The 12,302-nt window shown below is 41.8% G+C and overlaps 1 protein-coding gene across 4 annotated transcripts in view; it reads right to left on the bottom strand.

Moving 5' to 3' along the window:
* Window positions 1-9,326, bottom strand: part of NEK5 (NIMA related kinase 5) — a 71,755-nt gene extending 62,429 nt beyond the window's left edge. For 3 of the 4 annotated variants that reach the window (XM_082701291.1, XM_082701293.1, XM_082701290.1), the window contains exons 1-3: window positions 9,223-9,299; window positions 7,360-7,497; window positions 269-365 (exon numbers count right to left, since the gene is read on the bottom strand). In XM_082701291.1, the coding sequence (XP_082557417.1) occupies window positions 269-365; window positions 7,360-7,476 (214 nt within the window). In that variant the 5' untranslated portion in view covers window positions 7,477-7,497; window positions 9,223-9,299. Of the gene's footprint in view, window positions 1-268; window positions 366-7,359; window positions 7,498-9,222 lie in introns of all 4 variants that reach the window. The other variant, XM_082701292.1, reaches the window with a different exon arrangement.
* Between the last annotated feature and the right edge of the window lie 2,976 nt (window positions 9,327-12,302).

The raw sequence follows: 12,302 nt of genomic DNA, 5'->3' as shown, positions 1-12,302 counted from the left end.
CTTACTGTAGCAAAACCAATACACCAGCATTAACTATCGAGGCAACAAGAATTAAGGAGAGGGAAAAATTAAGCAAACTTAGAAGTTTTCTACAAAAACTCACTAGCAAGGAAATAAAGTCAGTGTCTCAAATTATGATTTAAGGAAATGGGAAAATGAGTCCCTTTAAAAAAATGAATCTATGCACAGTTCTCAAAAATCTTTTCTAGATGTCTGTGTACCTACACTATACTATTAAAGCACTTGAAGAATATTAGATAAGCCAAACCTTGAAACGAACTGAAGAAGGTTACAATGTTGGGATGCTTCATTCGGGCCAGAAGAATTACTTCTTTCTTTGAAGCTTCTTTTTCTTGGTTGGGCATCTAAATTACATTAAGAGACAGAGTATAAAGATACTATTATCTATATAGTATTATCTATAAAGTAATCTAAGTAGTTATCAATAATTTGTTTTCAAGAAGATGCTTTCTGCTATCATCTAAAATTCTCGAAGATTTCATTGGCTTCTAATGCCACTTCTGAAACTGATCGTTCAATGGCAGGAAATGACATTCCTAGAATTAACAGCGTGATCTATAGCGAATCAATGGTTTGTCGGTGATAATTGTAAACAAGAAAATAAATATTTCTGGTGTAGGTCTGCTGTATTAAAGGTTCAGTTGCTTTGGTGGCAACTTGTTAATTACTTAGGCCTCTGAAGGAAACTTATTTTAATATTTATCTCTCAGCAACAAAGAAATTCCTTATAAAAAGGCAATGTTCCAGCAGCAACCATTGCTGAAAAGAAACACATGAAGTTAAAAAAAAAAAAAAAAGTCATATATCCCCTCAATCAGGCCGGTAAAATTCTATAGTAAGATTACTACATTTTTCATTTTCAAATAAAAATGGTCTCTTGGGACCTCATTTTGATTTGATGCATTTTCTTATTACTCGGCAGATCATCTACTGAAAGTATTTTTTGATTGTTTCGGTGCCGGTGGCAGTGGCCACACCTCGCTCCCACCCCTTCTTCCTCGTTCTTGACACTTTGCGATTGCCTGACTGGTCATCTCCACCTGACTTCTGGCCTGGCCGCACCCCCTTTCCAGCCCCAGCAGGTCACCTGCTCCTCTCCCCTGCTCCTTCTCTAATGGTCTTCAACACCAGCCCACGCGGTATGTGTGAGTTCCCATACTTCTCATCCTCACTGAGAGTTAAGCATTTTTTAAACATTAACGTTCTCAATCCCAACTTTACTGCCTCCTACCTATGTATCCTTCTGTAAATCATTTAAATCTCAGCTTCTGTCTCTTCCACCCCAATTTAAATTTAAAAACATCTGCTCCATGTGAGTTTCAAAACACAAGTAACTGAATTACTCCTACGAGATTGACAGACTTGGCTACTCAACCACTTTAACTACTGTTTTTCAAAAGAGCATTAGACACAAAACCAAAAGGCACACGTAGGTAGGTGACTGTATTTTTATAGCTAGGTACAAATACTGGCAATAGATGTGGCAAATATTTCAGTATCTATAATATATAAGGAGTTCTAGCAAATTAACAAGGCAAAAGGGCAAACCTGCTAATACAAATATGGCAAAATACACGGATGGGCAACTCATAAAAAAGAAAAGAAACAAAAATGAGAAACAGAAAAAAATATCCAACCCCACTCAATAATCTAAAGATCTAAATCTCCATCTTTCTCTGCCTGCCTCTCTGCCTGGTTGTGATCTCTCTCTCTCTGTGTAAAATAAATAAATTAATTAAAAAAAAAAAGAACAAAGACTGAAATAAAATTTGATGCAATGTTTCACCTATGATATAAACAAAGACAAGTATGTTAATACCTAGGATTATCCAAAACGCAGCAAACCGGCACTCATATACTTCTGGTATAGGTGTATAAACGTGGGGAGGAAGCAATTTTATAACATGAATTAAGAAACTTTAAATTGCTCCTGTTTTTGGCTTATTATCTCTTCTAGAAATTTATCGAAAGAAAATAATCAGAAATGTGCCAAGTGTTTTCATATAAAACCTTCTTTACCATGCTTTGTCATTAGTTTTTAAATTACTGTCATGATACACACTTGTGATCTTAAAAAATATTTGAAGCCAGACAGAAGTGAACAAGATGAAAGTGAAACTGCCCCTTGACCTCCCCACCCATTCCATTAATTCCCATTCCTTAGGAGTAATTGCTGCTAATTGCTAAATGTTTTTACTTAATGCACACAGAAGTAAACATGTGTACATAGTTTGTTTAATGAGAATAATTTAGGGGCGCCTGGATGGCTCAGTTAGTTAAGTGTCCAACTCTTGGTTTTGGCTCAGGTCATGATCTCATGGTTGTGGGATCGAGTCCGTGTCAGGCTCTCCGCTTAGCAGGAAGGCTGCTTCAGACTCTCTCTCCCTCTCCCTCCTGCTTACTCTCCCCGTCTCTCTCTCAAATAAATAAATAAATAAAATCTTTCAAAAAGTGACTTATATTCTTATTACATGGCATTTAATCATCCCTAAAAAATTAAACATAAATGTCTGAAAATATAAAAATAGTTAAATCATGGTGTTTCTTTTTATGTATTTATTTATTTACTTGACAGAGATCACAAACAGGCAGAGAAGCAGGTAGGGTGGGGAGGGGGGGAGCAGGATCCCCGCTGAGCAGAGCAGAGAGCCTGTTGCAGGGCTCGATCCCAGGACCCTGGGATCATGACCTGAGCCAAAGGCAGAGGCTTAACCCACTGAGCCACCCAGGCACCCCTGGTGTTTCTTAACCTGATGTCATATTATGCAGTCATCAAAAATCAAGGGAGGCAAAGTGTTATAGCAGAAAGATCAAGAGTGAGAGAGATCTGTTGGCTATTGGGCATCATTGAGCAAATCACTTAACATTCTTGAGCCTCAGCTCTTTTATCTATACAATGAGCCACAAGATAGATCTTCAGGGCTGTTGCAAGAATTAAATGAATTGATATATGTAAATCACGTAGGATGGCAGAGGTAAAATAGGCACCCAGTGGTAAGCATTATCTTTATTATTGGGAACGTTTAATATTATTATATGAGAATATTTTTCTAAGTTTATTTACTTACTTTTTTTTAGTAATCTCTACACCCAACGTGGGGCTTGAACTCACAATCCCAAGATCAAGAGTCACATGCACTTCCAACTGAGCCAGCCAGGGGCCCCAAAGAACATTTTACTATATAAAAACACTGAATGACTTGAGAAAATATTCATGACATACTGCTAAGTACAAAAAGATGCTATAGAAGAGTGTATCTATCATGGCACCTATCATGCCAGTATCTTATAAAGTATTTATACATTAAAAATAGCCTGGAGGGGCGCCTGGGTGGCTCAGTCGTTAAGTGTCTGCCTTCAGCTTAGGTCATGATCCCAGGATCTTGGGATCGAGCCCCACGTCGGTCTCCCTGCTCAGTGGGAAGCCTGCATCTCCCTCTCCCACTGCCCTTCCTGGACTCCCTCTCTCACTGTCTCTGTCAAATAAAGAAATAAAATCTTAAAAAAAAAAAATAGCCTGGAGAAAAATGTACCATAATGTTTAAAGAGAGAGGTTACAAGTGATTGTATTTTCCTCTAAATGGCCTTATTTTGCCCTTCAGTTCTTTTCAAAAATTTGTGTAATGAACACTTTCATTTATAATCAAGAAAGTATACAACACATTTGGAGGCAAGAATCAAAAGAATAGAAGCGGCTGGCTGGCTCCATTGCTAGAGCACACAACTCTTGATCTCAGGGTTGGGAGTTCAAGGCCCACACTAGGGGAAGAGCTTACTTAAAAAAAAAAAAAAAAAAAGAATCAAAAGAATATGCTTGATAACAGTAGGATGATGAGAGAGAAAATAGTAGCTTGGTACCTGTAAGAAATAAGCCATTCAGGTTCTTGTATTTAGAGTTTACAGCATGGAGAGACACTGGTGATGTGAGGAAATGTAGATTTCTCTAGATAAGAAGTAATGAAAAACGACATTAGGGTAGAAAGGAAGAAAGAAGCAATACCTATTAATACTGGGACACCGGCCTTGCCAGGCAAATTTAATAATATAAAGAGATATGGGAAAGCAAGAAGAACAAGGCCTAATATGACATTCTCCTTAGTGATGGCCCGGAGGCCAGGGCAGTTCATGAGAAAATGGATGAAAAAAATCAGTGCTATATTAGAAAAATATGGTTGACTTTTTATTATGTATACTAAGCATGGGAGAGATACTATCAAGTGAATTAATATATATCCTTATAGAAAATTCACCTCCCCAATACTTTCTTCTTTCCTTAGAATTAAAATGGTGTTGTAATTCCTAAGTATGTACCATCTTAACAACAGAGCTAGAAGGCCTGAAAGTGTCTAGCCACTGAATTATTTATAAATTATAAAAATGTATTGACTACCTACAGGGGCAAAGCATTATTAGGCGCTGTGTGGAAGGCCAAGACAAATAAGGTAGGCATTCTGCACGCACAGCACACACGGTTTAGTAAGGGGAGAAGGCACAGACACACACACACACAACAAAGCCCATCAGAGAAGAGGACAATCAGTACCATAGCAGCAGGACAGGTAAAAAGCTATGCGTTTACACAGAGAGAGATTACTTCAAGTGGGAAGGTCCTGGAAGGTCTCCTGGAGCTCAGCCCCAAGCAAGTAGGGTCTTAATGCTTGGAAACGCGCAGGCAAAGACCTTCTTGAAAAAAGAGCCCCATGGGCGAGCACAGAGACAGCTGGGTATGTGGAGGGGAAACTGGAAATGGAATTTGGGAAAACAAACCAGAGAGAGTGTGAAAACTAATCCAAAGAGCAAAACAATATAAAAGTACAAGGCAAAAATTACTCACAATCCCACATTCCACCTACATAACAACAACCGAGTACATCTTCCTTTTATGTATGTGACTACATGCATGGGTATCTATATTCTTGGAGAAAGAGAATACATATTTTTACCAAGAGTACTTCATTCTACATACACTGTTTTCTCAATTAGCAGAAGCTGTGACATTTCTCACGTCAACACTTCACCTGCAACATGATTTCTAAGAGCTGCTTCCTTTTTTATAAATGAAGTAACCAATCCCCTACTGTTCGACACTTAAGTTGCTTTCTGACTGTACATCTCCAGGTATTTCCTTGGAGTGCACTCCCAAAAGTAGATCCTGGGATGTGTACTTTTTTCTCTATCTTTTTCAAAACAAAGATAGCTTTTTCTGCCTACACAAATAATACAGTTCAGGGGCGTCTGAGTGGCTCAGTCGGTTAAGCATCTGCCTTTAGCTCAGGTCATGATCTCAGGGTCCTGGGATCAAGCCCCACGTTGGGCTCCCTGCTCAGTGGGGAGTGTGCTTCTCTATCCCTCTGTGATCTCTCTCGTTTTCATTCTCCCTCAAATAAATAAATAAAAATGAAAAAAAAAATACAAAAAGAGGATTAATAATTTAAAAAAAAGAATATATGCTTCATATTAAAAATTTTGAAAATGCAGAGGAGTACTAGAGATGAAATCCTATCACTCAGCAATAATCACAGTGTGCATGTGTGTGTGCATGTATGTGTGTGGGTACTATTAACATCACACACACACATACATATATAACTTTTGGTGGCCTGATTTTTTTTCATCCTTACAACTGTGGACCTATAATGCAAATAGGGCATGGATCCTTCTTTTTTTTTTTTTTTGGCATGGATCTTTCTAAGGTTTTAAGGTTTCAATACATAATAATGAATTCCCTTCAGAGTGATACCAATCTACCTTCCCATCATCAGAGGAAGAGTCCCCACTTCCCCACTTTTATATTCTTTCTTATCTTTCCCAAATGTATAAGCAAAAAGTTGTATGTATTGATATATATTTCTTACTTTACTCATGAGTTTGAAGTTTTTGTATGATGACGTCTTTGGTTATGGGTTTTTCCTTTTTATTCATTTATAAAAGGCTAGCACTTGGGACGCCTGGGTGGCTCAGTTGGTTAAGCAGCTGCCTTCGGCTCAGGTCATGATCCCAGCGTCCTGGGATCGAGTCCCACATCGGGCTCCTTGCTCCGCAGGGAGCCTGCTTCTCCCTCTGCCTCTGCCTTCCACTCTGTCTGCCTGTGCTCGCTCTCACTCTCTCTCTCTCTCTGACAAATAAATAAATAAAATCTTTAAAAAAAAAAAAAGGCTAGCACTTTTTTGTTAATACTTGCAAATATTTTGGCATTCTGTCAACTTCCTTTCAATTTATTCGTGGTGTTTTTTTGTCATTCAGAAGTTTTATGTTTTTATGTACTCAAAAGTGACAATGCATCCAGTCATCTTTCCTGATGACTTCTGTCCTAGTGAAGGTCTGGGGACATGGATGGAGCATTATCAAAAATTTTCTACATGGAAGCCGGAGCCTTGGCAAAGATACTGAAGCAGCCCAGGGCATTGACCAAACAAATAAAACAAACTCAGAGAAGAGAAGGAGCCAACAGTATGTGGCAAGTAATCGGACATGGAGGGAGACAAGACTCACAGGTGATCCCATGGTTTTGAGCCTGGATCTCACAAGGACACTAATGCCATGAACACAGTGCAACACAGAGCAGATAAAATGCAGAACCGGGGACTGGGAGGGACCAGGGCTGGAGAGAGTTTTAAGAGTGGTCTGCTTACTGGGAAAGACAAGAGTGAGGTGACTGCCCAGAGAAAGAGAAGAGAGTTGGCAAAGAACAGATGCTGGGGGACATCTACGGAGTGAGAGGGCAGACAGACCTGAGAGAGAGCAGCCAGATAAACAAAGGCAAGCAAACAGAACAATGTAGAGGAAAGAAGCTCTGAGAGTGCATTAGAATAATAGGACACTAGTAGTAGGATGCCACAGGGCCACGAGAAAGGACCTATACTGGTGAATAAAGCATTTTCTCCAAAGCTAACCATCTACACCTGAGCTTTAGTGTAAGTTTGGGAAGGTCTTTTGTTTTCCTTTGCAACATTAAAAAACTGTGGTAAAATATATAGAACATAAAATAAATACCATTTTAACCATTTTTAACTGTACAGTTCAGGGGCATTAAGTACACTCACGCTGTGAAACTTGTCAAGTAGATTTTACACACATTTTGGTTTTTTTTTTTTAACTAAAGGGATTTTTTTATTTTTAAATAATCTCTACACTCATTGTAGTTCCAGTTTCACAGATGTTTAACCGACTGAGCCACCCAGGTGCCCCTGGTCAACTGAGGCTTAACGTTCATACTATAAACACAAAGGAGCAAAAAAAAAAAAAAAAAAAAAAAAAGACTTTCTTTTTCATACTAAATTAAAAGCCAACTGAATATATTACTGAAAATGAACAGGAATGTGAACTTCTTCACTTTACCTTCGCAAAATCGACCTCTTTAATAACACAGTACTTGTCATCTGATTTCCCGTTAGCCAAGAATGCTTTCCCGAAGGCACCTTCCCCAATGACCTTAATCACATCATAATTATCCATGGTGTCAACGCACGGTGGTTCCTGAAATCAGAGCACTGAAATTTTATTGCACATCTTTCATAAACGTGAACAAAGTCACACAACCGACCACTGCAGTGTAAAGGAACTTCTTTTGGTAAAACTTTCCTACCAACCTCACCAAGACAAAGTCAAATAACTTTCCTTGGGATGGCAGGCAACAATGAAGGGGAAACATTTTTTCTTGGTGTAATCTGAGCTCAGACTCCGTTTTGATAACTAGTGTTGTGAGCCTGGGGAAGTCACTTCATCCCTCAAAACCTCACTCTCCTAATTACTAAAATGGAAATAACAATACCTGGTTTTGCAAGATTGTTCTGAGAATCTAAGATACAACACCCGGGGACCTTGGCTCCCCTGTAAAGGGGGAATGTCCTTAATACTCCTGCGGTTTTACAGTTCGGCCCTTCTCAACGGGGACTTGCTGCCCCCTAGGGGACATTTTGAGGATTTGCGGAGGTTTTTCTGTTGCTTGCAGAGAAGCGAAAAGCACTATGGCATTTAGAAGTGGTTGGGGACTGGAATACTGATATCCTGAGATGCGAGGCACGGTCCTGAAAATAAAGTAGTATCCCGCGGGCCTACAACCCTAGCAAGTCCCCACGCACTTTCATGTGCATGGAAAAATCTATTTATAACGATCTGCAGCTAGCACCAAACTGCATTTTACATGTAAATACAGAATATTTTTTTTGCAGTTTTACTGAACACTGAATTTTCGAGGAAAGCAAACGCATGTAAATCAAGGTTTGGTTGTACTTTGTTGTGTTTGGAATATTACCAAGAATTGTGCACCGGTTTGGAAAATCACGCCCCCGCTGGCTGAGCTGCTCAAGGTAGCCTTAGCCTAGTGGAGACCTAACAGTGGGCGGCTGTCAAGGTCAGGTGCCTCCTAGCCCAGGCGCGGGCCCTTGGCTACTTCCCTACTTCTTCGACTGTGGTCGTACCAAGCATTTGCAGACTGAAATGCAAACTTTATTATAAACAGTCTCCTTGTATTTCCTCTTTACACCACAATTACGACATCATGCCCACTTTTTTTTTTGTTTGTTAGAGAGAGAGAGAGATAGAGCCGCAAGCACAGGCAGACAGAGTGGCAGGCTAGAGGCAAAGGGAGAAGCAGACTCCCTGCCGAGCAAGGAGCCCGATGTGGGACTCGATTCCAGGACGCTGGGGTCATGACCTGAGCCGAAGGCAGCCGCTTAACCAACTGAGCCACCCAGGCGTCCCATCATGCCCACTTTTAAAACTTGCGTGAGCAGGCCGGTCAGGTTTTCGATCATTTGTGTCATGGTAGGAAAGGGGACAACTAGGTGGCATGGGTCTGGGAACCAGCTCCGCTGCCAGGGGAGGTCGGAGACACCCGAGGACCTGGTTTTAAGGGAGGCGGCTGCGGAATTGGAACACGAGGACTCCAGCCCGGGAAGTGAGGGACAGCGACCGTCCCGCTCCGGCGGCACCAGGGGGTGGAAGCCCCCAGCTCTCGGGACAAGCCTTCTACCTTAGGAGCACTCGGCGAGGCGGCCGCCGGCTGGGCTGCAGAGCTGGCTCCCGCGCCAGAGCTCGGTGTGTAGCGCGTTGCCACGGAGACCAACGCGGCCCGGGACTTCGGGCAGTTCCCGTCCAGCCCCTGTCTACCCTTCGGGGGCTCGGTCCCTTTTCCCCCGGCTCCCCGAGCCCAGGGGGCAGCTCAGGAGCAGGATCCCGGGCGACCTGCCCGCAGCATACCTGTTGAGCCGGCTCCGCCGGGCGGGAAACTTCTTTGCGGGGGAATCTGGGTTCCCCCGGGCGCTGCGGATCGGGGCTGCAGGGGTGGAGCCGCGCGGCGGAAGAGGGGCGGGGCGCTGGCGGAGAGAGGACTGGTCTGCACCGTCCTCCCCGAAGCGCGGTCCGAGGCCAGGGAGTTTGGAAACCCGGCCGCGTCACCTTCTGCTGTCTTGGGTCGGGACTCCGGTGCCTCTCACTCCACCAGCACAGCGCTCCGGTTTGTCGCCACACGGCGTACCAGATGCTTTGAAGAAATTATCTCTGTTCTTTGCAACAACCCAGCAAAGTAGCGGTCATCCAGTTTTCTAAATGAACTAAATTGAGACAGGGAGAGTTTTTCGTGCAAGGCTCAAATACTATCAAGAGATGGACAGACACTGGTCTCCACCTGGCGGCCTTACCAAACTGGCCGCAACCCAGTGGTCTGCAAACAGGCGCCACCCACCGCCGATCCCCGCCCCCGCCTTCCCATTCCCCATTTGCGAAGGCACATCAAGCTGCTGTCTAAAACGTTCCATTACATGTCTAAATAGTTGAAAAGGATGTAATTTCCAGCAATTATAAATACTGACACGAGTAAAACATATCCAAAGTAATCTAAAAACCACGGTAATTTGAAACCAACCATCATTCTCTTTTTAAGTAAGCTCTTCTTTTGAGAATCACAAAGTTTACATCATTCCTTTCTCTCCTTGAACTATCCCTATAGCTAATGTCTTTCTGCTTCAAAGTTTTATTGATCACTATCATATAATATTTCCTGATCATAGGCTTTCTTTCATTCTTGATTGAATTATTAACAGTACCAGTAGGTACGGAATTGGTAAAAAAAAAAAAATGAAATGAATCACATTGATAAATAATCATTAAACATAAAAAGTAAAATTGTATTGGAAATTTATCACTTAAAGATGTCAATGGGCTTTCCCCCCTCCCAATTAGTATCCACTAGATGAATGCTCACTTTTTGCTGGAATAGACAAGGTTCAAAAATTATTCTCTTGCTTTTCTTTCTTTCTCCTTCTTTCGTTTCTTTCTTTCATCCTTTCTTTCAAGCCATTAAGTACTGGGAAAACTCATTCAGTTAAATAAATAGAAATTGGAATTTTTGTTAAAAGTGTCCCTCGGGGAACACCTGGATGGCTCGGTGGGTTAAACCTCTGCCTTTGGCTCAGGTCATGGTCTCAGGGTCCTGAAATTGAGCCCCACATCAGGCTCTCTGCTCAGCAGGGAGCCTGCTTCCCCTCTCTCTCTGCCTGCCTCTCTGCCTCCTTGTGATCTCTGTCAAAAAAATAAATAAAATCTTAAAAAAAAAAAGTGTCCCTCAATTCTTGCCTGGTTTTAAGTCAAGAATCATAATAATCTATAACTAAAAGTGGCTCCTAATCATCCATTAAATATCCTGAAATGTTATTAAAAGCAAAATTCTACAAGCCAACTGACTTGTGAAATGATGTCATCCAATCAAGACTCATTGAGTCTCTCAATAACTATACATAATTCCAAGTTCCCTTTGTTTGGTGGTTTGGAAATATTTATCCCCGGGGGCAATGCTAAAGTTCGATATGACTTAGAGGTACAGAATACAGTATTTATGGAAGTTGGGTATCTGGAACTATCCTTAAAACTATCCCCACTAAAAGAGAGTGGTTAAAAAAAAAAAAAAAAAAGGCAGGGGGAACCTAATCTAGGTAACTCTGGAAAATGGTGTTTTGATTGGAATTGTAAGGCTAGAAGCACTAGAACAGTACATGAACTCTGTACTCTAGTTAGGAAATTTGTTTCTCACAGGAGTATGGGTTGATAATTTGGAAACATATGAATCCTAGTGTTGAGCAGTCTAGTAGATAATGGATGGCTGAAGCCAGGTTTCTCACTTTCAGAAGAGAAGCTAGAAAACCAAGGAGGGGAAGGCTAGAATGAACCCTGTAGTACTAGATCAGAGTTCAAGACATCAGTATGAGCTCACCCTCGGCTCAACACACAAAGAGATGGAGAGACACAGAAATGACTATAGCTGTGTGGATGTGCACAGGATAGCAAACATATATGGCTCTCCTCACTCTGTCCGCTAAGAGGGCCTAAAAGCATTGACAGTCCAGCTCCTGGTTTCCAAACCGATGAAAGGAGCCAAGGCTCCTTGGAGAAATGGCTGATTCTGGAGCTGCAACAGAGAAAGCTGAAGATGCGTCTGGACCATCTTCTTGTAGTACCAGGAAGGAAGGAGGTTCTCAAAACACAAAAGAATGAGGGCATGTCAGAGGAACTCAGAGGCAACTGGGAAACTCCCAATAGCCAAAGCTAGACCAATTGAAGGAACAAAACAAATGACTTCACATTGGATTATAGCCCCCTTCAGGAGGTAGAGCTGAGGAAAAGCTGGACCCAGTGAGTGAGTCGCTTAGAGGCACTAGGACAGTATATATACTGTGTCCTCTAGTTGGGAAATTTGTATCCCAGTGCTCGAAAATGGAAAATTGGTAATTTTACAGTGGAGATCCTGGCAGACACTGCCTTAACCAAGTGACCAAAGTTAACAACAACAGTAATAAATTGTGTTGAAATCGCATACTCCCTGATGAGACGTGGCAGAAAGGGCACCTCACCTCCATGATATTCTTCCCCAAACCCTTGAGCTCAGCCTCATCATGAGAAAAACACCACACAAAACACTGAGGGACATGCTACAAAATGCCTAACTGGTATTCCTCAAAAATGTCAAGGTCCTGAAAAATAAGGACGGATGGAGAGACCGTGAGAGAACAGAGGAGACAAAGGATGACGTCTCAAGGACGACAAAGATGCCTCGAGGAAGATGAAGAGGGTGGGGTGAAGGTCTATACCACAGTTTTTGTTAACTGAAGATAAAAAAAAAATTGTTTAAATCTGCAAGATGTGTGTATTCCATACTCCAGGAGATCCTTAAAACCATCCTGCCATAGACTCAGCTACTTCACTGGTTCTTCACTGGAGCACCATTCCTCATACTGGCTTAGGCTTCCGCTGTTTGCACACTTACCTCCACAAGATCTTCAGGGAGG

Source organism: Mustela nivalis (genome assembly GCF_964662115.1).
Source record: "Mustela nivalis genome assembly, chromosome: 15".
Lineage (NCBI taxonomy): Eukaryota > Metazoa > Chordata > Mammalia > Carnivora > Mustelidae > Mustela > Mustela nivalis.
The sequence above is the reverse complement of the archived record's forward strand: the minus strand, read 5'-3'. Positions and strand labels throughout refer to the sequence as shown.